Raw genomic sequence first — 25,484 nt, forward strand, 5'->3', positions numbered from 1 at the left:
ATTATCTTCTAGAGGCATAATTCTAGTGACTTTTATTTTCTTCTTAATGCTTTTCCTACATTCTTCAATGTACTTAACATCTATTATTCTCTGTCTCCTATAAACTCCTCCTAGGATCTCCTCCACAACTTTACAAATTCTACCACTAATCTTTACCACAGTAAAATTCTCCACAATGGAAGCAACCTAAATGTCCATTGACAGAGGAATGGATAAAAAAGATGTGGCACATACACACAATGGAATATTACTCAGCCACAAAAACAATGAAATAATGCCAATTAAAATTAGAACCTAGATGGACCTAGAATTTTATCATACTAAGTGAAGTTAGACAGTGAAAGACAAACATCAAATGGTATCACCTGTATGTGGAATCTAAAAAAGGATACAAATGAACTTATTTACAAAGCAGAAAGAGACTTATATTCTTTGAAAACAAACATAGTTACCAAAGGGGACAGGTGGTGGAGGAGAGATGAACTAGAGGTTGGGGATTGGCATATGCACACTGTGGTATTTGGAATAACTGGCCAACCCAGACCTGAAGAGAACTCTACCCAATATTCTGTGATAATCCATATTGGGAAAGAGTCTGAAAAAGAATGGTTGTGTGTATGTGTATAACTGAATCACTATCATACAACAGAAATTATAACAATATTGTAAATCAACTATACCTCAATGAAACATTTAAAAATAGGCAAAAAAAGGACAGGAGCCAAATTGTTTCAAGAACTAAAAAAAAAAAAAAAATCCACAGATCATCACATTCCCCTCACAGACACACCTTTATCTGCTACAGAAATATCTAACCATTAAAAACTCCAGTGCTCACCACATAAGATACACAAATGGCCAATAAGAACATGAGGAGAGGCTCAACATCATTAGTCATTAGGGAAATGTAAATTAAAACTACAATGAGATACCACCTCATACCAACTAAAATGGCTATAACCAAAAAGGCAGACAATAACATGTGCTGGCAAGGCTGAGGAAAAACTGAAATGTTCATACATCGCTGGGGAATTTAAAATAGTACAACTCCTTTTCCAACATAGATTGGCAGCTCCTCAAAAATTTACAGAGTTACCATGTGACTCAGCAATTCTACTTTTAAGTATACCTCCAAGAGAAATAAAAACTTCTATCCACATAAAAGCTTATACATGAATATTCATTGCAGGATTATTCATAATAGCCAAAAAGTGAAAATAATCTAAATGTCCTTCAGCTAATGAGTGGATAAATAAAATGTAGTATATTCATACCATGAATATTATTCAACAATAAAAAGGAATGAAGTAATGATACATTCAACAACATATATGAATCTTGGAAATATAGTAAATGAAAGAAGCCAGACAAAAAAGGCCAAATATTGTTGGATTCCATTTATATGTCATATCCAGAAAAGGCAAATCTATAGAGACATAAAGTAGATTAGTAGAGACTGGGGGAGAGAGAAACAGAAAGTCACTGCTACTGGTAGTTTCTTTTTGGTGTAACGAAAATGTCCTGGAAAAGAAAATCATGGACTTGGAGAAGAGACTTGTGGCTGCCTGATGGGAGGGGGAGGGAGTGGGAGGGATCGGGAGCTTGGGCTTATCAGACACAACCTAGAATAGATTTACAAGGAGATCCCGCTGAATAGCATTGAGAACTATGTCTAGATACTCATGTTGCAACAGAAGAAAGGGTGGGGGAAAAACTGTAATTGCAATGTATACATGTAAGGATAACCTGACCCCCTTGCTGTACAGTGGGAAAAGAAAAAAAAAAAAAAAAAAAAAAAGAAAATGTTCTGGAATGAGATAGTGATGATATAGACTTATTCATTCAGTAAATACTTATTGAGCACATATTGGAAATAAAACAGTGAAAAAATTAGACAAAAATTCTTATCATAATGATACTTGTGTCATCAAGAGAACTAAGGCCAAAATGTGTCAACTCATTTTGCCAAGAAACAAGACATAAACATTGATATAAAAATCAATGGCAACCTACAGAATGGGAGAAAATAGTTTCAAATGATGCAACTGACAAGGGCTTAATCTCTAAAATATACAAACAACTTATACAACTCAGTAGGAAAAAAAAAAAAAAAACCCAAATGAAAAACAAGCAGAGACCTGAGTAGACATTTCTCCAAAGAAGATATACAGATGGCCAACAGGCACATGAAAAAATGCTCAACATCACTAAATATTAGAGAAATGCAACTCAAAACTACAATGAGGACCACCTCACACAAGTGAGAATGGCCATCATTAACAAGTCAACAAAATCAAATGGTGGAGAGGGTGTGGAGAAAAGGGAACCTTCCTTCACTGTTGGTGGGATGTAAATTGGTACAACCACGATGGAAAACAGGACGAAGGTACCTCAGAAAACTAAATGGAGAACTACCATATGACCTCAGAAATCCCACTCTTGGGCACATATCCAGATAAAACTTTCACTGAAAAAGATACCTGCACCCACATGTTCATTGCAGCACTATTCACAATAGCCAAGACATGGAAACAACCTACATGTCCATCGACAAATGAATGGATTAAGAAGATGTGGTATATATACACGATGGAATACTACTCAGCCTTAAAAAAAGAATGAAATAATGCCATTTGCAGCAACACGGATAGAACTAGAGACTCTTATACTAAGTGAAATAAGTCAGAAAGAGAAAGACAAACACCGTATGATATCACATATTTGGAATCTATATATGGCACAAATGAATCTATCTACAAAAAAGAAATAACCTCATGGACTTGGAGAGGAGGCTTGTGGTTGTCAAGGGGGAGAGGGAAGGAGTGGGACAGACTGGGAGTTTGGTGTTAGTAGATGAAAACTATTGTATTTGGAGTGGATAAGCAATGAGATTCTGCTGTATAGCACAGGGAACCATATCTAGTCACTTGTGATGGTGTATGATGGAGGATAATGTGAGAAAAAGAACATACATATATATATGTTCTGAGTCACTTTGCTATACAACGGAAATTGATAGAATGTTGTAAATTAATTGTAATAGAAAAAATAAAAATCTTATTAAAAAATTAATTATAAGAAAGAATCCATGCTCCACTTTTAATATTTAATTAGGAAATTCTATAGCCATTGGTGAATACATGGTTTTTTGATGGCAAATGATTATAAATCAGTGTGAGGAAGGTCACGCCTAGAAATTATAAGTAAAACTCCCAAGACATCCATAATACAGAGAACTTCTGCATAAAGTTAACTCTTTTTAATCATTAAGATTGAATTAGTTTTTGAGGTCCCAAAAGGACACCATCATAGATGCTTGGGCCTTCTATTATGGGCAAATCTCTTAACTGACTTCAGAGCATGATGCAACATGATTTCATGTGATACCTTCCCTGGCTATATGATTCAGAGTTGAGCCTTTCTCAAATTTCATCCTTGAGAACATTCACAGAAGAGGTCTCCTGGAAGGTGATTCTGTTTCTCTTATATCCTATAATGTAACTACATACTGAATTTTTTATACCCTAAAGGTAAAGACCCTACATATCTCCTTTGCCCTTACTAATTAGTTACTATTTCATGGATGGACATTTTGTTGAAGTGAAGCTCAAATATCGAACTTAACTGAAATCTAAATGTGATTCATTCTTGCAGAATCTCTATGCTTCAAAAAAAACATTTTAGTTTTTCAAGAAAGTCACAGAAGTGTGTGTGGGTGTGTACATGTGCACATGTTTGTATGCCTATCTATGAATGATATAATTTACATTCCTTTGTGAGACTCACTGTGTACATAATCTGTCAGAAAATCCTGCATCAAATCATGTATCACAATTCAAGCCCTAAAATTACCGTCATTGGAGTTCCCGTCTTGGCGGAAATGAATTGGACTAGGAACCATGAAGTTGCAGATTCGATCCCTGACCTTGCTCAATGAATTAAGGATTTGGTGTTGCCGTGAGCTGTAATGTAGTTTGCAGACATGGCTCGGATCTGGCGTTGCTGTGTCGCTGGCGTAGGCCGGCAGCAACAGCTCCAATTAGACCCCTAGCCTGGGAACCTCCATATGCCATGGATGCAGCCCTAAAAAGACAAAAAATAAAGTAAAAAATAAAAATAAATAAAATAAAATTACGGTCATTTTACTCATCCCAAATTCTACTGGCAATAATAAAGAAAAGAGCAGCTAATATTTTGGGGCACTTAATAGGGGTAGGGATCATCAGGCTAAGTACATTTCATTCCTTTAATCCTTTCAATGACCCTAAGAAACAAATACACATGACAAGCCTAATTTGCCCCATGTTAAAGTTGGAGGAACAAGAGTTTGAAATCTGGCTGATTTCAGATCCCTGGCTCTTCGCATGTGCTCATCACCTATCTTCTCCTTCGGACTCCTGTGACAGTGCTTCTGTACTAGTTCACGTGGCCTCTCTCTCTTCTCTGAAGACAATTTTGACCTGACAACTGCCACAGCCAGCATTTATTAAACGCTCATTGCACCAGGCAATGCAATTCCCCTATGTGTATTATCATCTCATATACCGTTGATCTTCACGTGTCCCACGGTACTGAGCTCTTTACCTTGGGATCTGATTTTCTAGACTCATACACCCCAAAGAGACAGACTGATAGGGCTGGAGAGTCCCTAGGAGTCTGAGCGAGAAATGTGGAGCGCTTTCTTACCGGTACAGCTGGCCGATCTCCTTTCCAGGATTCTGCTGTGTGTCCTCTTCATCATCAGTACTGTAAGACTTAGACCGTGATTTTGTTGTTTTCTGCTAGAAAAATCAAAGTAAACTTAACAAAGACTCACTGCATTAGGTAAATCTACAACACACAGAGAATGAAATGGGCTTTTAAAATACATGCATACACAGGGACAGTAACTTGGAGGGGAAAAAACTGACCAAATATTGCAGCTCGCCTCACCATTAATAACAAGCATGTTTATAGCCAAAATTCACCTTAAGATACTAAGGCAAAACTAAGGCCTTCATGCTTTAAAACCAACTTCTAAGCCACATAAAGTGCATGTCATGCACTAAAGTTCTCTATGAGGAGTAGGGTCAAAGTGGTAATATCCAATTAAGTGATTATAAGGGATAAAGTATCCTCTTATATGGGAACCTCACTATTCCTATTGACTTGCTTAGAAAAGGCAGATTTGTTTTTTAAAAAGTAGTAATTTTTAAAATGAATAACTACCATTCCTGCTTTTCTTTAGTATGTGCTCAAAAACCCATCTAAATCAAACTGTTCTACCAAACTTTTGATTCTTTTTAATTTCTAGAACACAGTGAAAATTGTTACCTATGATTCAGGCTGAAAGATCATAGCAGTAATCTGGTGCCTTTGGACAGATTAGCTGTTAGACAGAAAACCCCTTAGGAATGATGCAGTTTCATCTCCACCACATTGGAGATAACTCCAATACTTGCGAACTCATACCTCAACAATACAAACAAAGCTGAAGGACCCTAGTAACTGCAGAAAACCTTGTCACCAAAAACACAACCTCTCCAAACTAAGACTTTCAGACAGAGTACCCTGGACATCTGAGGAACGTAGCTTAGAAAAGGAAAGGGACTCCATCCACACATTACCATAGAACTCTAAGACCGTCTAGATTTTCTCATTCCCAGAAAATAAAAAATCAAGCTATATGGTTGGCATAAACACACTCAACTCTAGTGCACTGAGAGCCAGGTACCAATTTAGTCTGGAACCTTTTCAGATCTTATTTATGCCTTGAGAATCTCAATGTACATGATAAAGGAACCCAAGCACCTTATGATTTCATGCTCCAGATAGGTCTCTTAACAAGCAGATAAATTGACTAACCTTCCAGGCTTCCAATTGTGATATATTTTTTTTCTTTTTGGAGTCCCCTTGTGGCACATGGGGTTACTGCAGTGGCTTGGATCACTCCGGTATCACAGGTCTGATCCGTGGCCTGGGAACTTCTGCATACCAAGGTTGCAACCAAAAACTTTAAAAAAAGTTATAAAAGGAAATTATAACCAATTGTGATTTTTTTAAGGGCAGGGCAAAAACATTTATTCTAAAGGATTATTAGTTTTGTGATGATTAAATAAGAAGGCATGGAAAGTTATTCTGGAAGCCACATAATATTAACATCCAATTTTAAATACTATTAGTATTTGTTAAAATAATAATCTAGTCTTGTGGACATTCATTCTTATGACTTGAGACATAATAAATCCTAATTCTATAGTAGCTTAAAAACTCTCTAAAAGGTTTACTTTGGAAAACAGTTTTAATTTAAATGAGTAGTTGTAATCAAGAAATGAAATATTCTTCAATTCCACCAACAGTGAGCAATTTAAGGTGTTACAACAATAAATCTCTTTTAGGTTCATTTTAAAATATAAAATGCAAAAAACAGGACTAAGTAATGAAGTACCAACGATAGATGATTGGAGAAATGATGATATATTTTCCTTACATACAGTTTTGACACATCCCATCATGGATAATATACCATATAATCAATTTTTCACCTTACTTTTTTATTTAATGTTTTTCATGTTGAGCTCTTCAGGGTGATCATCTTTGAACAACTACATAATTGTCCATCATGTGAATGAATCACGATTTACATAAGCAGCCTTTATGGGAGAACACTTTAGTTGTTTTCAGTTTATTATGACTATTTTATCCAAACTTTTAATAAGTTATCCTATTGATGGGGCAGGAAATATTGATACACCATGCCTTGAAGTATAAAAGATGGCCTTGGAGAAACCTTATGCATAAAGTTCATCACCCAATAATTGATTTCTTAGTTAACATATTTTACTTTTTAATTTAAGTATCACACACATTTAGAAAAGTACAAGAATCAGAAGAGTACAACATGATGACTTCCCACAGAGTGTAACCACCCAAGTGAGGAAATGGAATATCATCTGCCTTCGGAGTCCCCTTTTTGGTCATCACCTTCTCCCTGAAGGTAGCTACCATCCTGAATTTTATCCCATAGGTTTTTTGTTTTTGTTTTTATTTTGCCGTTTTTGAACTTCATATAAAAGGAATCAAACTGCATGTACTCTCTTAGATCTGGATTCTTTTGCTCAATGATATGTTTACAAAGAACATACTGCAGGAAGTTGTAATTTTGTCATTCTCCTTGTTGATAAATATGCCCTCATGTGAATACACCACAATTTTTATTCATTCTATTACTGATAGATGGTTGAACTGTTTCCTGTTAGTGCTACTAGGAATAATGTCACTATAAATATCATTGTTTCAGTGTCATGACTCATAACCACAATTGAACTGATAAGACCTGGTTCATTCAGCAGCTTTAGTAGATATGGGGAAACAGTGTGCGGAAGTAGATGCACAAATGCAGATTCGAATGAGCAGTTTATGAAAGATCGACCTGCCCAACATCCTTCCTCACACTTGATGTTGTCCATCTCTTTACATTTGCTGTTATGGTGGGTGTATATGGAATCTCATCATCATTTTAGTTTGCAATCCCCAAAGGACTGGTAAGGGTGAGCACCTTTTCCATATTAGTCACTTGGATATCTTCCCCTGTGAAGTGCATTTAAGTCTTTTGCCCATTTAAAAAAAAAATTAGGGTGACTATCTTTATTGATTTGGAGAAATTCTTTATATATTCAGGATACAAGTCCTATGTGGCATATGTGTATTGAAAATATTCTTTTCCAGTACGCCATGTGCTCTTGATGCTTTTAATGAACAGACATTCTTAAGTTTTAGAGTAGTTTAATTATGAGTGTTTTCCTTTTCTGGGGTCCTGTGTAAGAAACTTTCAGTTAGTCCAAGGTCATGATGATAAATTCTCCTGTTACCTTCCAGGCACTTTCAATCAATTGAAATATGCATATTTATAACTCTTAATTCATACCTTATGTCTTCCAAAGTTGGTCATGAGGGATCGTCCATGTGCTTTCTTTCCACTTTCCTTCACATCTGGATGCTAAGTAAATAAAGCATAATATGACTATTTTTTCTTATTCGCTTTTGTTTTTTCCTTAATTCCAGCAGAATGGCATTGCCTCTCTTCTTCTGTCTCTAAGTGAGCAGCAAGCACATCCTGCCCCTTTCTTCCTGCTCTACCGGCCATGTCCCTGAAGGTGGCTGTGTCTGCCTTGGGGGAGGGGGAGCGGGGACACTGACAGAGAAGCCTGGGCACCACCAGGGGATGGCAACTGCCAATAGCATCCCAAAGCTGGGGTTCCGGGCTTCTCACTGATGCCCAGGTGTGCAGGCCTCCCGGTGCCTGTTCACAAGGCTCTCCACAGCACAGGATGCATTCTTCTGAATGCCCTGAGGGGGCATAAATCATCTTTAGTTAAAAGTAGATTTCATTTGGAAAAATAACAAACAGTCATTAAGAGCCAATTTGGTTGAATACAAAATGATTCACATTAATTGAAGGTTGCTATTTGGAATGTGGAAACATTAATAATAAATAAAGTATAAGTATATCTAATAAGACTGTTTTTCTTCTTTCTTTTTTTTCTTTCTTTTTGGGGGTGCACCTGCAGCATATGGAAGTTTCCAGGCTAGGGGTCGCATCAGAGCTATAGCTGCAGGCCTATGCCAGAGCCGCAGCAATGCCAAATCCGAGTCATGACTGAACTACACCACAGCAATGCTGGATCCTTAACCCACTGAGCGAGGCCAGGATCAACCCGCATCCCCGTGGTTACTAGTCGGGTTCGTTACAGCTAAGCCACAACGGAAACTCCCTATTTTCCTTAAAGTAAGCCACAACAAAGCTTATCTGTTCACTAAAATCATTCCCTCTGTGGTGAACACAAGAAACAGATTGTAGCCTCTGAAATCCTCATATGAATTAATTTTCCAGGCTAGAGATCTCTTTACTTTAGGGGACAGAAAGGCCACACTGCTAAAAGATTTAGACTCTTATACAATTGTTATCCCTAAAAATACGTATTAGGTGAACTCACTGTGAATTACAGGATATAAGGACAGACCAACAGCCCCCCACCTCCAGGACTTTCAGCTGAACAAAGATAATCTTGTAAAGGGAATATGTATGGATGAGCAAAACCACTCAAAATCAAAAGGTCAGGGAGAGAATTTACATATTATCCATAGAGACTGATCAATTTGGGATGGGGACAGGGAGGAGTGAGAACAGGGTTGGGGAAAGAGGCAGTTCAGAAAACACCAGAGGAGGGTGGGGAGCAGGTTTACAGGGTAATTTTAGTGGAATAGTTTATATGTTTTGACTACCTTTGAAGATCAATTAAAGTTGATCATCAACTATTCAAAAACCCTGGAATTAATAAAGTAATCAGATGTGGTTATAGAAATAACACTGTTCTACAAGCTAAGAGACCCAGTTCTGCCACCAAGTAGCCACAGGTTCTCCTGACCTCAGTCCTCTCATCTGTGAAGTGGGGAGGAATGGATCAATTAACCTCTGAGTTCCTTTCTAGTTCTATAGGAGCTCATCTATTGGTAGGGAGACCATGTCACCTATTGCCTAAAACAGGACTCTTTAGAGTGAAATGGGGCACTTCTAATAATTAATTACTCTGGGACAATACGTATAAGTGGGGCTGTCCCAGGCGAGTTAACGTATAAAGTCATCTTCTTTAATAGGCACCTGCTTTTCCCAAGGATTATACTAAGTGCATTACATACATTCTCACCTAATATATATAACCATCTCTGGAGATAAGTATAATTAAAATCCCAGTTTTGCAGATAAGAAAAACCAAAATATAATGAAGTTAGATAATATGCCTGAAGTTACACAACTAGTTAGTGATAACATAGGGATTTTGTGGAGTTATACATCTCGTCCCTGGCTTGCTCCCTTTCTCCCACTCTACCTTCGCTCTTTATGTACAAGAGGAATATACACAAATACCTCTCCCCAACCTGACCTCTCCTTGAGCACCAGCCCCACATCTTTCACTGAATTCATGGATCAGACTTTGTGCTAGAACATGACATGAATACAACGGAGACAACAAGCAAGAGAGATGCAGACTCTGTCCTCCATGGGCTTGCAATGTTACTTGGAGACAATTAATCGCAAGACAGTATAATAAGATGGAGAAATTTAACTATAACTGTGTATAACTATGATGGGGAAGTTTTGGGGCACTGTCTGGAGGCACAGGAAGGCCATCTACCTAGACGAGAGGATCAAAGAGGACTTTTAAGGGGACACATTACAAAAGCATAAGCCAGAAGACAGGCAGACATCATCATCTATGTGAGGTGAAGAAGATGAAGTATGCCCTGGCCAAGGAAAGAAAAACCACAAAGGCCAAGTGCTAAGAAGGTAGTACTTTCCAAGAAACAAAGAAAAAGCAGAAGGAGGAGTTACCATCATGGCTCAGCAGTTAATGAATCTGACTAGCATCCATGAGGATGTGGGTTCAATCTCCAGCCTCGCTTGGTGGGTTAAGGATCCAGTGTTGCCGTGAGCTGTGGTGTAGGTCACAGACCTGGCTTGGATCTGGCATTGTTGTGGCATGGCATAGGCTGGAGGCTACAGCTCCAATTGGACCCCTAGCCTGAGAACCTCCATATGCCTCAGATGAGGCCCTAAAAAGACAAGGAAGGAAGGAAGGAAGGGCAGAAGGGAGTTGTACTATACACATGTGCATTAGTGGATGAGTCAAGGTCAGGGTCGGATCATAGAAAAAGGATCTTTTGGGCTATGGCTTGCAATCTGAACTTCATCCTCCAAACTACAAAGAGCCTTTGAATGGTTTAAAATAGGAGAATGGCATGATCAGATGTGCAATTCTGAAATATCACTATGGGAGTATTATAAGTGAGAGACTGGAGGGAGCGGGACAGTGGGAGAGCTGGGAAGGTCCATTTAGGGAATAATTAAGGCCACCCAGGCAGCCACAGCTGGGTATAAAGAAAGGCATGAATTCAAGAACTCTAAAGAAGTCAGGCACCCTTCTTGTTTATTAAGTTCTTCCAGCATGAAGGATGAGAATTTCACTCTTGTTTTATTTCAAGGATCTCTGGGGGGAAAATGGCACAAGCAGAACCCAGTACTGCACTGCTGAGCAACCATCCAAGAAGGAAGGAGCTAGAGTGATGTGCTTTCCTGAACCCATATTCTCAGCCTTGGCTCCACACTCACATGTGTATCTGACACAGATGGACTTGTCTCAACAGTAACTTGTCTTTGCTTGCCCACTGAACCAAAACCATATTTTATTTTAAAAACTAACACAACAGTAGGGTTAAAAACCTTAACATTTAATAGTTCAGTTTCTTAAAGTTGAGGATCCATTTACTTCTAATAATATGGTGGTGACCTTGGATCTGAGTGTCCAAATCTAATGCACTATTGTAGTCACTGAGATTTAAGGGGAGTGAAAAAATAAGAAAAAGGAGGATGGGCTTTGTCCTACTACGTCTCTGAAATTTGAGGTCCCTTGCCATCTTGCCTGAGGGAAAATTATCACCAGGATCTTTTCCATAAAAAGAAAGATAGAATTGTTTTGTTTCTTCAAAATTTTCCAAGACCTGCTGTTGCCTTTCCAATTGGAATGATCTGGGCTGGAGCAAAGACTGCTCCAAAAACTTACTGGGAATTGATTGGCCCAGACTAGCCAATTCACCAGGGACAAGAAGCAGAAATCAAGCTGGGCTAATGGAGTGTAATTTCACAGGTATTTGTGTAGTTGAAAATAAGAGGCTGGAGGGGCAGGGAGGAAGGCAGAGGATTTAGAAATGTTATGAAAATTCAAAATTGTATGATAAACTGTAAGGGCAATAATGCCGTAATTGACATTTTGGTTGTCTCGCCAACATTCCATTCCACCCCTCTGGCGTGCTATTTCAGAGAGGCTAACCTTCAAGTCAGTTCTAAGGGTAAGTTCTCATAGGCATCAGCAAGCCAATATTATCCTATACCCTTGCCAAACTGCTGTTCCAAGAAGGACATATAACCGAGGCCACAGAGATTGGCTCAGGGGTGGACACGTGAGCTAAGTGCCCCGTCAAAGCTCAGCACCACCTCTGGTTTGCTGGCATGATGCACATACACTGTCTCACTCTCTCTGGACTTGAACCAAGAAACACATAGCTCGGGGGCCCATTAGCAGTCACCCTGAAACCACCAAGACAGGGGGAACCAGACATGGGATGATGCTAAGCACGTGGTAGGTAAACAGAGACAGATCTTTTGTGACCCTGCTGAGCCTCTGAATTAAGCCCACCTTGAAGGCCACACTGCAGATGAACTTGCCGCTTACCTAACCCAACATCTTTCCTCATTATTTAAGCTATTTTGAATTAGGTTTTCTCTATTTGGAAACTAAACAGACATGAGAAACAGTCCGGTGATTGAAAGGCTGAACTTGTATAGGGTTTAGAAAGTAACCGCCAAAGCTGGTCCCTCAGATCCAAGGGTGGTCACCACCACATATGACCTTCCCTTTGCCTGGGTAGCTCTGAGTTCTGAGGACAGGTGGCAATAGCAAGGAGGGCTATTAAGCCAGTGACCACATGGATCCGCTCTGGGCCAGAATAAATGCCCTCAATGTCCTGAAATGATAGCATCAATAAACAAATGACCCCTCTTCCTGGCCCATTTGTGATATTTTTATTAGAAAGCAAAATAAATCTCAACCAGAGACCAAATCATTCATTCATTCAACAACTATACATGAAGGTCATACAAGTCCCAAGCACTATACGAGTCAGAATAATAATGGTAATAAAGACTGGCATGGTTCCCTTCTTCATGGACTCTACAGTCCAGTTGAGAGGACAGATATTGAACAAATAACTACAAATTTGTAAAAAAAATTTTTTTAATTAAAAAAATTTTTCATAAAAAAGAAGACATAACAGGCTACCATCAATAATATAAAGGTGATAGCTAACCTAATACAGGGGTCAAGGCAGCACTCATTTAGAACACCACACTGATGCTGCAATTTAAGTAGAAGTAGAAATGAGTGTTCCAGGCAGAGGAAACAGAATGTGAGGAAGACCATGGCATTTAGACAGCTGTGGCTGGCATGACAATTGTGTGTGGTGGTGTGATAGGGAGGATGGGGAGATGAGACAGGAGAGGTAAGCAAGGAAGCAATTAAGTAGGTCCTTGAAGGCCTAGTTTAAGAGTCTGTAAATTATCCCAAGCATAATGGGAAGCCACTGAAAAATTCTGAACAATGGAGTGACATGATCAGATTTGCATGTTTAAAACATCAAGCTGATTTCAAAGTGAAGGTTGGATTGAAAGAGGACAAGTAAGTAAATGGGTAAGACACATATCCAAAGTACTGTCTACTGTTAATCAGAATTTCCTTAAATTCTCCCATTGCAATTCATTTGAAAGTACAGATTTAATTCCTGCTGTGGCTCAGCGGTAATGAACCCAACTAGTATCCATGAGGATGCAGGTTTGATCCCTGGCCTTGCTCAGTAGATTACGGATCCTGCATTGCCATGAGCTGTGGTGTAGCTTGCAGATGCTGCTCAGATCCAGCATTGCTGTGGCTGTGGTGTAATGGTGTAGGCCGGCAGCTGCAGCTCTGATTCGACCCCTAGCCTGGGAACTTCCATAAGCCTCGGGTGCAGGCCTAAAAAGAAAAAAGAGGGCAGGAGAAGTCTAGGTGAGAGTTAACTTTGGCCTGAATTAGGACACAGCCATGGAGAAGTGAACAGATAGACACATTCAGGAGGGGTGATCAACAGGGCATCGAGGCCACCTGAATGAGCCACCCTCACCTGGGTACACATGGGAAAGGTGAATGCAGGGGCATAGGCTTTGTCCTGAGGGGCCTGGTGAACCAGTGCATGAGTCATTTCCATCCCCATTCATCCACTTTAATCTGCTATTTCTCACATCACTTTGCAATAGGCAATTTTCATTTCTCCAGCAATATGAGGATAGAAATGGAAGAAAGTGAAAAAGCATTCCACAAATGACAAATGATCAGAAATAAAGTATGACGTGCTTTCTTTTTCCTGCTGAAGGACAAATACAAGAGGGAATTGTATACCTGCTTCAGGTGTGCATTTAAGCCTTCATGCGTGGCCTTCAGTAGTGCCCTCACTGTGAAACTATCAGGATCTTCCTTGTCTCGAATTTGAGATTCTTTTAACAGTGACTCCAGTTTTTTCCTTATGAAAGACTCCACCTGATGCTCAGTGGTCCCATTATTCTGCAAAGAATTAAGCAATGGAAATAATTTCCCTTAAGAAACACAGAATCACTTACAGCACACCCTTCACTCAAGCCAGTATTTCTTCTATAATTTCTCTCTCAATTACCTGTAAGAAGATAAGCTTATTGAACCATTTTTGTCCTTCTCCCCACACCCCTTCACCAGTACCGTACAATCATGATTACTGGGACCACATTCACCTTTCAGCAACCTTATATAAGTCTTCAGAGATGCAGAATCTAATGTTTAGGGAAGTTAAATAAGTTGATCAAGGTTACTTTAGGATCACAACTAATTTCAAATATTTTGGATAACAAAGCTCTGCCTGGGTCCAGATGATGACTTATGTAACTTATGCAATTTTTAGGTGACCAAGGGACACAGATTTCCTAGAAGTCTCATTTAGCATAGTCTTTTGGCCACCTTGTTCTACCTGAAATCAATGGCCCAGGCTCTGCTCACTACATCTGTCAACAACTTCACCTCTCCCATTGTCCAACACATTTCTGTAAATTGTTTAGCCATTTGCCAAAGACCAACCCACCCAAAAGCAAGGAAGGGGCACTCCTCCACCAGAATGATTCTCCTAGTCCTCATCCAAAGTTTAAGGTCCATTTTTTCACTTGCAAATTTGTTACTAAATTGCCATTAAACTGCAGAATGGGCCGTTTTTCAGTAATTCATTTTCACAATCAATATAAAAAGAAATTTGTGAAAAAAAAGGGGGCTACATCAGGTTAGGTTATTGAATTTCCCTGTATTAATATCACAGTATGAATATCTTTAATATATCCCACGAGTGAGGCATTCCACCTTAATGAAGGCCCTCAGGTCCTGAGGAGATGTGAAGGTGGAAAAGAGCTTGCCTTTGACATAAGGAGCAAACACCCCATTAGGCTAAGAATGCTATGTCCCCAAATATCCTATTGTGGTCCACACAGCTGCCTGCAAGAGCACAGATGACCAGCACAACAGGGGTTCTGAGAGTCTCTGGGTAGACAAGGGTCTGAGTCATATTTTAGAAATGATATTAACCTGGCAGGGTGCGCAGAAAGAGGAAAGGTACCTACAGATGAAAAGCCAGGCACACTGGCTCCTGCTATGGGCACTAAGAGCCCAGGCCAATGTACTAGTGGGGGATTTAATAAGAGTGAGAGTTTGAGGGTATTTTCCATAAAATAAGCATGTATTGAGCTGCTATGCCACTGTCACAGAACACTCCATGTCACAGAGAAGACAGACACATCAGTGAACAGTTACACAACAGGTGTAATAGGGTGACAGAGGGGTACACAGAGGAGGGGCACCTTGTCTGGCCTTGGGAATGCAGGAGAGACTTCAAGGAGCAGTGCACATTTGAGCTAAGCCTTTAAACATGGGTGTATTAGGTTCCTGTGGCTGCTGTAATAAACTACCACAAACCTAATAGTTTATAATCAAGAGAGATTTATTTTCCCACAATTCTAGAGGCCAGATGTATGAAATCAGGTCATCTGCAAGGCTACACCCCTTCTCAAAGGCTTGAAGGAGAAAATTCTTCCTTGCTTCTTCTAATTCATGGTGGTGCCAAGCATTCCTTGGCTTGTGGCAGCAGAAGTCTAGGCTCTGCCTCTGTCTCCACATAACCGCCTCCTATGTATCCCTTAATGTTAATAAAGGGCAAGTTAATCCTGAGGAAAAAAAAAAGGCCACTTGTCATTGGATTTTAAGGCTCACCCAGTAAATCCAGAATGATCTCATCTCAAGATTCCTAACTTAATTACATCTACCAAGTCTCTTTTTCCAAATAAGGTACTAGAAGGTAGGAGTTGGATCTATCTTTCGGTGGCCACAAATCAACACACTACAATGAATAAGAGTTGATAAACTGGAGTTCTCTAGTAGCTCAGCAGGTTAAGGATCTGGCATTAGCACTGCTATGGTGCAAGTTCAGTCCCTGGCCCGGAACTCCCACATTCCACTAGTGTGGCCAAAAAAAAAAAAAAAAGTTGATAATCTGGCAAAGAGGAGGGTGACAGCATTCCAATATGAGCAAAAGCCTGGAGAAAATAGCATCAGTGAGAACTAGAAACCACATGAACATGGGGAAAAGATCACAGGGAAACAGAAAAGGCTGTGCTGAAGCCCAAGAGCACTGCTACATAACAATGCTTCATTTGAGTCCCCAACACCTTTTAGGGAAGCATAGGACTAGCCAATTTTACTCATAATGAAGCCAAATTTTACTCAGAGGTAGAAAGATTCAACAACTTGTCCAAACATACAAGCCTAAGCAGTGGTGAACTGGGACCCAAGACTTCCAATTCAAAATTCTGTGTCTATTTCACCATCCAGTGCTGTGACCATCCCTTTTATACTGTCATAGAAAAAGAAATTCTTGGAGTTCCCTTTGTGGCGCAGCAGAAACGAACCTGACAAGTATCCATGAGGATGTGGGTTCGATTCCTAGCCTTGCTCAGTGAGTCAAGGACCCGGCATTGCCATGAGCTTTGGTGTAGGTAACAGATGTGACTCAGATCCCGTGTTGCTGTGGCTGTGGTGTAGACCAGCAGCTACAGCTCTGATTCGATCCCTGGTCTGGGAACTTCCATATGCTGTGGATGCAGCCCTAAAAAGCAAAACAATACCAAAAAAAAGGAAGAAGAAAAAAAAAAAGAAAAGAAAAATTCTTGAGCCAAACTGATCATGAGCAGGCTCATATTTTAAACAACCATTAGTCCCATATGACACCTGGGAAATACCTCACCAAAATATCTCTATGAAAAAAGAGTAGAAATGACTTAAGGTCAGAGGTGAATCCAAGAAAGGAAGTTTAGGTCTGGAACTCCCAACACATTTTATCAGGTGATCCAGAGCCTGCAGGAAGCATGTGTGCTCGCAAGTCCAAAGGAGAAAGTGTGGAAGAGTCCCTAGTGTGCCCGTGTCACACAAATGCCCCAAAGAAGCATCAGTTTCTTTTCCTGACTCAGGGTTGCGTGAGAAGCAGGAGATAGCGAGGATGTGAACTGTAGCAGTTATGTCCAAACACTTTCCCCATCAGCAAAACAAGGATTAAAATACAAAGGCAGGCTGACTGGTGCTGGTGAAATAATGAATGCATGATACAAAGACTATAATTATTCACTTCACATCCTCTCAACACTGGGAGTTGCTGAAGGAATGATATTTCTGTCTGTTGATCTTTTTCTTCCCTGTGAAATACAGCATGAGAATAAATATGTGGCTGAGTTTTCACTAATATATTATCATTTGGCCCTGGAACACAATAACACTAATAAAAAGAAAGCTGAGATGGACACCTGACCTCACAACCTGTCAGCCACCAGGCAGCTGCAGACCACAGCTGAAAGCCATATGCATCATGATCTTTTGTTCCCCAAGCCAGCGAGCCAGCGGGAGAGGGAGGAGGTTGCAGCTGGAGTGGGGGGAGGGGAGGGCAGCCCTTCAATTTGGACAGGAGTACTTTCCACCTGAGAAGCAATCAGGGTTCCTAATTCCCATTTCTGTGAAATAAGTATGATCCAGGAATATCGACCACACAGAAATAAATCAAACACTGAACATACACTTGTTTCATCTCCAGCATAAAACAAAAAGATCACTAGAAAGACAGAGGGCTGACCACCCCAGGCTGGGAAGCAGCAGGAAAGGGGAGGCAGTGGGGTGGAGGGGCTGCCCCTTAAAGAGGGACTCTCAAGCAGTGGTGCTCTATCTCTACTACACACTAGAATCACCTGGGGAGTGGGATGCTGCAAAACCCCAGACTACACCCTAAGCCAATTACATAGGAATCTCTGGGCTTGGACCTATGCACTGGGATTTTTGAAAGCTCCCCTGTCATTCCACTGTGTAGACAAAGTTAAGGACCTTCACCTTAAAAACAAAACAAAACACTGGAATATCTTACCATCCTAAAATATCTCAGCCCCCAACCCCTCACAGGGCTAGAGTCTGCAGACAGGAAGGATAATTATTAGCTGCCCTTTGTGGGAGCCTTAGAGCTTTCCAAGCTGGTCACCTAAGTGTCATGGGCTGAAGAGCAGCTGCTTCTCTGCCAATCCAAGGCTGTCATCTACTCCTGTCCTCTACTATCTCCTGCCTGCCCCCTTAGCCCCCTTAAAACACCTTCTTTTCCTCAATCAAGGACCAGCTCAGGACATAATAGTGCTGCAGCTGCTATTCTTGTTACTGACTGTATCCAGCATTTATTAAGAACAAATCATGTGCCAGGTATTGTTCTAAGTTCTTTACAGTGTATGAAAGAACTTAGCCCTCATGATAATAATTTTTCTTTTTTCTTCAGTTAAATGATTTCATTCCTTGAGTACATAAAAAGTCAAATTAAGGCAACTATGTCAGAGGATAAGAGTGACTTGCCTTTCCAACTGGAAGAACTCATACTTTTTTTTAATTGAAGTATAATTGATTTACAATTTTATATTAGTTTCAGGTGAACAAAATTGCTTATTCTTATACTAGAGAGCATATTGGTTCAGTTGTTCTCAGTAAAAATCAGAATTCAGTATCCGTATTGTTTCTGTTTATCTCAAGATGTTTTCAAATACTAATAGGTTTTTTTCTTTTTTTGTTTTTTTGGGGTTTTTTTTGTCTTTTTGCCTTTTTCTAGGGCCACTCCTGCGGCACATGCAGGTTCCCAGGCTAGGGGTCTCGTCGGAGCTGTAGCCTCTGGCCTACGCCACAGCCACAGCAATGCGGGATCCGAGCCACATCTGTGACCTACACCACAGCTCACGGCAACACCAGATCCTTAACCCACTGAGCAAGGCCAGGGATGGAACCCGCAACCTCATGGTTCCTAGTTGGATTTGTCAACCACAACGGGAACTCCCAAATACTAATAGCTCTTTTAATTAACCAGTAGAAACCCCCAGGAAGATATTGAGAAAAATGGGTGGACTTCAGGATTCTCAAGATTTTGTTGTCTGTCTTACAATGCACTTGTACAAGGTCATGGGAATCCCCTAGGACTGTAGACCTGCTTCTTCAGGTCAGATGTCAATGTCAGCCAGAAGAGGACACGCCTACCACAGTTTAGGGCCAACAGGGACAGATCCTTCCTGGAAGCATGAATGTGACTTATGAAGGTGGCAGGCAGGCCAAGACACAGACACAAATGCATTTTGACATATTATTTTGATGTTCATTTAGAAGATGAGAATAAAGAAACTGAGGCATAGAAGGGTTGGCAAACTCTTCAGAATTATACAATTAACAGGTGGCAGAGCCAGGCTCTCACCTAGGCAGTCTGGCTCCAAAGCTTGTGTTTGACGAATCTCCCACCCAGTATTTCACCTGACCTACTCTGGGTATTCTAGCCCAACCTCAGCTCTCTTTTCCCTGAATTCACATTGTATGAAGTCAATAGCACATGACATAGGGAGTTCCCTGATGGTGTAATAGTTAAGATTCAGCACTTTCACCACTGCACCCCAGGTTGGATCACTAGTTTGGGAACTAAGATCTCACATCAAGCTGTTGCACATTGATCCAAAAAAATAATAACAAAACACCACATGACATAATAGTTTGTCAAGTTAGTTATTCATTATTTGCTACTAGTGTGATAACTGAAATCTTATATGTAGAAAGTCCTTAGCTTGGTGCTGGTGCTCAAAAAATGGTATTTAAATGGTGATTTTTTTAGCTCAGGTATAAAAAATATAAGAGTACAATGTCAGAAAAGTAGCAGAAGGTAATGTTTCTTCAGAGCTGTTAAGCATACAATTAAAAATATTATTAGAGCAACCAATCTTTATATACTTAAAAATATATATATAGTCCAAAATGAATGTAAGTCTGGGTAGGCACATTTGTATATACATACGGGTTTATAAACGACTGTGTATATTCATGCTTGGGCGTCTTCCTCTGTTCCAGTGATAAAAGAACTAACAAAGAGAAAAGTCATAATCTTGGCCGCAATAAAATAACAAGATCACTGCAGATCGCAAATGTACCTGAGCTCCATATTCACAGTGGGCAAACATGGCCAAGAATTTATATCTTACAATAGAAGCTGAAGATTATCCACATGCTATGGTCTCACAACATGGAACCAAGGTGGTAAACAAAGGTGGAATGGGGTCTTTAAGCAGGAAACATTAAAAAAAAAAAAAAACTATGTGGAAGATACAAAATTTAATATCGAAAAAGGCAGAAGTAAGAAGACAACCAAAATGTTGGTTGGCTTGGAGATTGGATGGGTAACATCTTCAACAGAAAATTCCCAATCAATGGGAGGTCTGGTTAGGAACTTGGGGCACAGGTGTGCTGTGTGTGTAGGTGGGGACCTCAAGGGGTGCTGCTTAGGGCTCAAATGAAAGCAACCTCTGAACCACTAGATTTGAAGGTTGAATACAGAAAGAAGGAGAATGGAAGGGAAAAACATTCCATTCAAAATTGAACCTTCACTTTAAAATAATGTTAACTGCATGCTAACATAAAGGAAACTTTATGAAAATTAAATGTTTGCCAAAACAAAAGAAAAAAAAAAATTGAACCTTCAACCCCAAATTCTAAAACCCATGTGGAAAACTAATGCTAAGGCAGAGTCCCACAAACATCAACACATGGAATGGAGATTCACTTTTTCACTTTAAAATAAGAATGTTTAGATGCTCAAAGATATAAAGAAATTGCCCCATAAAAAGATCAAGAAACTGAGAAGCCAAATAATAAAATAAGGACAGATGTCTATGAAAAAAAAAAAAACAGTAAAAATTTTTTCAAGTCAAGGGTATAGTCATTGAAATTAAAAGGATAGCTGGGGGGAGTTCCCTTCATGGCTCAGTGGTTAATGACCCGACTAGGATCCATGAGGGTTCGGGTTCATTCCCTGGCCTCACTCAGTGGGTTAAGAATCTGGCATTGCCGTGAGATACATTGTAGGTCACAGATGTGGCTCAGACCCCAAGTTGCTGTGGCTGTGGCATAGGTCAGCAGTTGTAGCTCCGATTCAACCCGTAGCCTGGGGACTTCATATGCTGCGGGTTTGGCCCTAAAAAAGTAAAAAAGAAAAAGAAAATGGTAAAGTTACAGAACGGCTAGAATAGAAAGGAAGGACTTATTACCAAACTTCTCAGCAGTAGTAATTCTCAGAAGACAATACTTTTGAAATATAAACATATACATAAAGGTCTAACATATGTATGTTAGAGCTTAAATGTTCATTACCTTTACTCTCTGGCCCAGCGGGAGGCAAAAGTGGTATCATGAACTAGAAAACAACTGGGATCTTCAGCTCACCTTCCACTCTTTCTCCCCTGAACACAAGATGCAACAGCAAACAGCATGCCTGGCACATGGGTGTTTACTGAGTAACAGGACCTCACAATCTCACGATGTTAACTCACCCGTTCCAAAAGTGCTGACAAGTCTTAAACCAACAAGATTCATAATCTGCCTTAAAATTGCTTAAATCTTAAAACAAAGAGTTTAGGAAAGAAGGTCAATCTGCAGCTAAGGAAGTAGAAAGGGAAGAAACTTATTAAAATGAGTAGTGTGAGACATACACACAGAGCGGATAATGGTTTTAGGGTATTAATACAACACAGGGTAGTTATGCGTTACTCTACTAGGGCTAATTTAAACTTGGTGGAAGGCTTGGTGTTCATGGGATGAGCAATGGGTGTTCACAAGAGAGAGAGAGAGAGAGAGAGCAAGAAAAAAAGACAATTGAATAACTCAGCAGAAGAGGAAAGTAATCAGTGAGGTTGAAATATGGCAGTGGAAAGTCTGTAAGGCACACTGACATGAGAGGACCCTATAAAGATGAATAATGGTGAGCTGGCCTCATTGAATCAAATCTGCTAGATTACTATACTGTGGTTGAAAAGAAATTGTCCCTGAGTCTTTGGGCTGTGTGATTCTTGGGTCACTGAACACAATGGCTTTACCTATAGCTTATACATTATGAGCCAGATTTTCTCTATGGCTGAAGCCACAAAATAGCCAGGCAGAAGCTTAAAAGATTCAATTAATTCAATAACAGAAAGTGTTTAAAAGAGCAAAAGCTTTCAGTGTGGTTTGAGTCGCTTAGACAGTAGACTAAGAGAAGAAGAAACTGGTACGAGGGTCCCGCCTCTCATGCTGCTTGTAATGCTGGGTGAGCCACAAATCCTGCTTCTGACCTCTGCACATGCTGCTCCCTCTACCTCAAAACGTTCTTCCCTAGATACCAGCATGGCTAACTTCACTTCTCTGAAGTCTTTGCTGACATGTTACCTTCTCTGTGAGACCTTTTCTGGCCATCCCATCGAAAACGTCAACAGACCCTTCACACACACACTATCTACACATCTTCCCTCCCTTTTTCTCTTTAGCACTTGTCACTGCTGCACACAAGATACATGTTACTTACTTGTTTTTTGGTCCTTGTCTATCCTCCCTTCTCCCATTAATGTATAAACTCCATGAAGGCAAAGCTTTTTGTCTGTTTTATTTATTGATATGTACCCCAACAGCTACAGCATGTCAGCTGCATCTCCAACAGGAGTTTCTCAATAAAATTTGGTTGAAATATGCAAATGAATCTTGCATAAGCCCCATGAGAGCTAGCATTCCAGTGTTTGTGAATGCTAAGCTAAAATTTTTAATATTTATGGTAGTAATAACAATTGTAAATCTAACCACATTCTGTTAACTTAAAACTGAGGTTAAATTCCTCTAAGGTAATTATTGGTTTCATACAAACTATGCGCAGTACATCCTCTCTTGCAGAAATACGATCAGATACTGGGTTTAGATCAGGCAATTTACATTCAATACTCAGATAAGGTATCTGAGCTCTCTGCTGACAACAGGACTAGAAATTGTCTGATTACAGGGTAACGTTTTGGCTTTCTAAATACAGCACTGCTTTTTCTCAGAAGAGCTCAAAAATAAAGAAAAAAAAGATTGGAAAAAATGAGTAAAAAAATCTCATAGATTTCCACCAGAATGTTGGTTTCTTGATGTATTTTCTCTCCTAAAGTATAACAAAGAGACACCTGTAAAATGTTACAGGTAAGACGCTCTTCACATTCACTTAGGCCCAAATCGGAACCCAAATGGAATCACGTTCTAAACTACCTGAATGTATGTATGTCTAACACCTAGACATTAACAAAGAGACTCTGAAGACTGAGGGGAACCCAGTTGGGTATTTTCACAGGTGAAGTTACTAATTTGTTTCTATAAAACTACAGCTAACTCTTTTTTGTCTCACTCTTTTATAAGTATAGATGTTTAACCTAGAAAAGTTAGAAGGCTCACTAACATTAGAAGAAAATTTACATTACTGGGTGGAGTTAGGAACTAGAATAACTTGGGTTTCACTCAGAGCAATATGTGACTCTTGTGATAGTAGCTAAATTTCTACCACTCGATTTCACCAGAAATTGCATTTCCTAAACACAAAACTTAGTCAAGACTCTATTCTTTGCTTCCAAGTGATAGACTATTCTGAGGCTGGCAACCGAGCATTTTGGGAAACAAGAGGCAAAGATAATGAAATTCAGAGACTAAAATCTGGTTCATAAAATAAAGCTTTAAAAAAGAATGAAATCAACTATAATCACAAGTAATTAATTACAAAAATTGCAATAGCTGGCATAGCAAAAAAGACTAAAATATTAACTATTTTCACTTATGTGAATCTGTCCAGATAAATTTTCTGTAACCATAGCCCTATTAGTGGTATTTAATTGAAATTAAATATTTAGTTAATTTTAACATTAAATTAAATTAAATATAATATTTAATATTAAAAGGCTATAATAATGCAGATGATAATTTTTCCTTTTCACTTCAAGCTGAATCTTCTTCACATCAACCCTTCTAAAATGCATTAAAGTCAAGAAAAAACTATCTACAGAGGCTTCAGCTGTCACTAAGCTCTTGCCCTCTTTGAAAAAAAATACCAGCTCCCTTTAACAGGAAGCCATCACAGTTGCTATTATCTAGAAGAGAGTAGACTGTTTTAATGATGAATCACTGAATTCATGGCAATGATATAAATTAGAAGATTTTTACAATATTTCTTTTTTAGAGGGTAGCACAATAGCCCTGACATCTAGAGGAACACTGCTTTTCTGTAGAAATGAAACGGTAAACCCTACAACAAATTAACCTGAGCAGATGTTTCTTTCAGATTATTATATGATCCCGGCAATCACTAAATTGTAGAAGGTGGAGGAGGTCAGTAAGTCCTAGCCCCCAAGAGGTGGCGAGGGGGTGGAGGTGGGGTCTTTAAGCCTTACATTCCTCCAGATTTGCATTTCCATTGGATTACGCGGCTAGATGGTGCTTTTCCACAACTGGAGCTCCTAGATCTAGGACAGGGGTCTGAAGCACCACTAGGTGACAAACTATTCTTAGCCATTTTATCTAAGATGTGGCAAGTTAAAGATTTAGCCAAGAGACCCATGTCTGGAAGAGCTTGGGAATCCTCTGGTCCAAGGTACATTCTCTTAGGGACAGGATGAGCATTCTAGAGAAGCAGACCCACATGCAGTTGGGTTCTATGAGTCAGCCTTGGCAGGGAGCATGGTGGATCCACTAGCAGGAAGCAGGGAGACAATGATAAAGCCAGTTTATTTCATCAGACAGTAACATTTCCAACTGCAGTTTGAATTTTGACCAAGTTGTGATAGGAGGGAACTTGTTCCTGGAGAGAGGGTCAGATGGGTTAATCACTAACATTCCTTCTAAGACAGAAGAATCCTTGACTCATTCACTCAATAAACATTTAGGAATCTGTGTGCCTGCACACAAAGTAATTTTCAATAAATATCTTTTTACACTGAAGCCACCATATCTGTGAAAATTCCAACACAGCAGCAAGTTTTACTGCAGCATACAGAAGGTAAAAATTATGGCCAAGCATGTAACTTACATAATGGAGTTTGAACTTGCATTCATCTTCAATTTCATCTGCACTGTCTTCATCAGAAACTTCCCCTTCCTCTGCATCATCTCCAAGGTGATAAGGCAACTTCTTGCCCTGAAATGAAACAAAACACTCAATTTAAAAATGAAAATTCAGCAAGACAGGGGTAGAGATTTAAGAGGTACAAACTACTATATGTAAAATAAAGAAGCTATAAGGATATATTGTATAGCACAGGGAAACACACCCATTATTTCATAATAACTTTAAATTGAGTATAATGTATAAAAATATTGAATTAGATGTTATACATCTGAAACTAATATTATAAATTAGAAATCAACTAAACTTCAATTAAAAAATAAAAATGAAAATTCACAAAAGGTAGAAATGAGCCAGTGTCT

At 39.5% G+C, this 25,484-nt stretch overlaps 1 protein-coding gene across 11 annotated transcripts in view; it reads right to left on the bottom strand.

Annotated features, from left to right (window-relative positions):
• PLCH1 (phospholipase C eta 1) overlaps window positions 1-25,484 on the bottom strand; it is a 234,976-nt gene that overhangs the window by 20,319 nt on the left and 189,173 nt on the right. For 7 of the 11 annotated variants that reach the window (XM_021069699.2, XM_084990082.1, XM_013982146.3 and 4 more), the window contains 4 exons: window positions 25,087-25,194; window positions 14,028-14,189; window positions 7,907-7,978; window positions 4,687-4,781 (listed from right to left, as the gene is read on the bottom strand). In XM_021069699.2, coding sequence (XP_020925358.2) covers window positions 4,687-4,781; window positions 7,907-7,978; window positions 14,028-14,189; window positions 25,087-25,194 — 437 coding nt within the window. The remainder of the gene's footprint in view (window positions 1-4,686; window positions 4,782-7,906; window positions 7,979-14,027; window positions 14,190-25,086; window positions 25,195-25,484) is intronic. The other 4 variants (XM_021069700.2, XM_084990083.1, XM_021069698.2 and 1 more) reach the window with 1 other exon arrangement.

This window comes from Sus scrofa, chromosome 13 (assembly GCF_054392235.1).
Source record: "Sus scrofa isolate SSC_HxYL_T2T_F1_AM1 chromosome 13, Sscrofa_HxYL_maternal_Yorkshire_Landrace_v2.0, whole genome shotgun sequence".
NCBI classification, from domain to species: Eukaryota; Metazoa; Chordata; class Mammalia; order Artiodactyla; family Suidae; genus Sus; species Sus scrofa.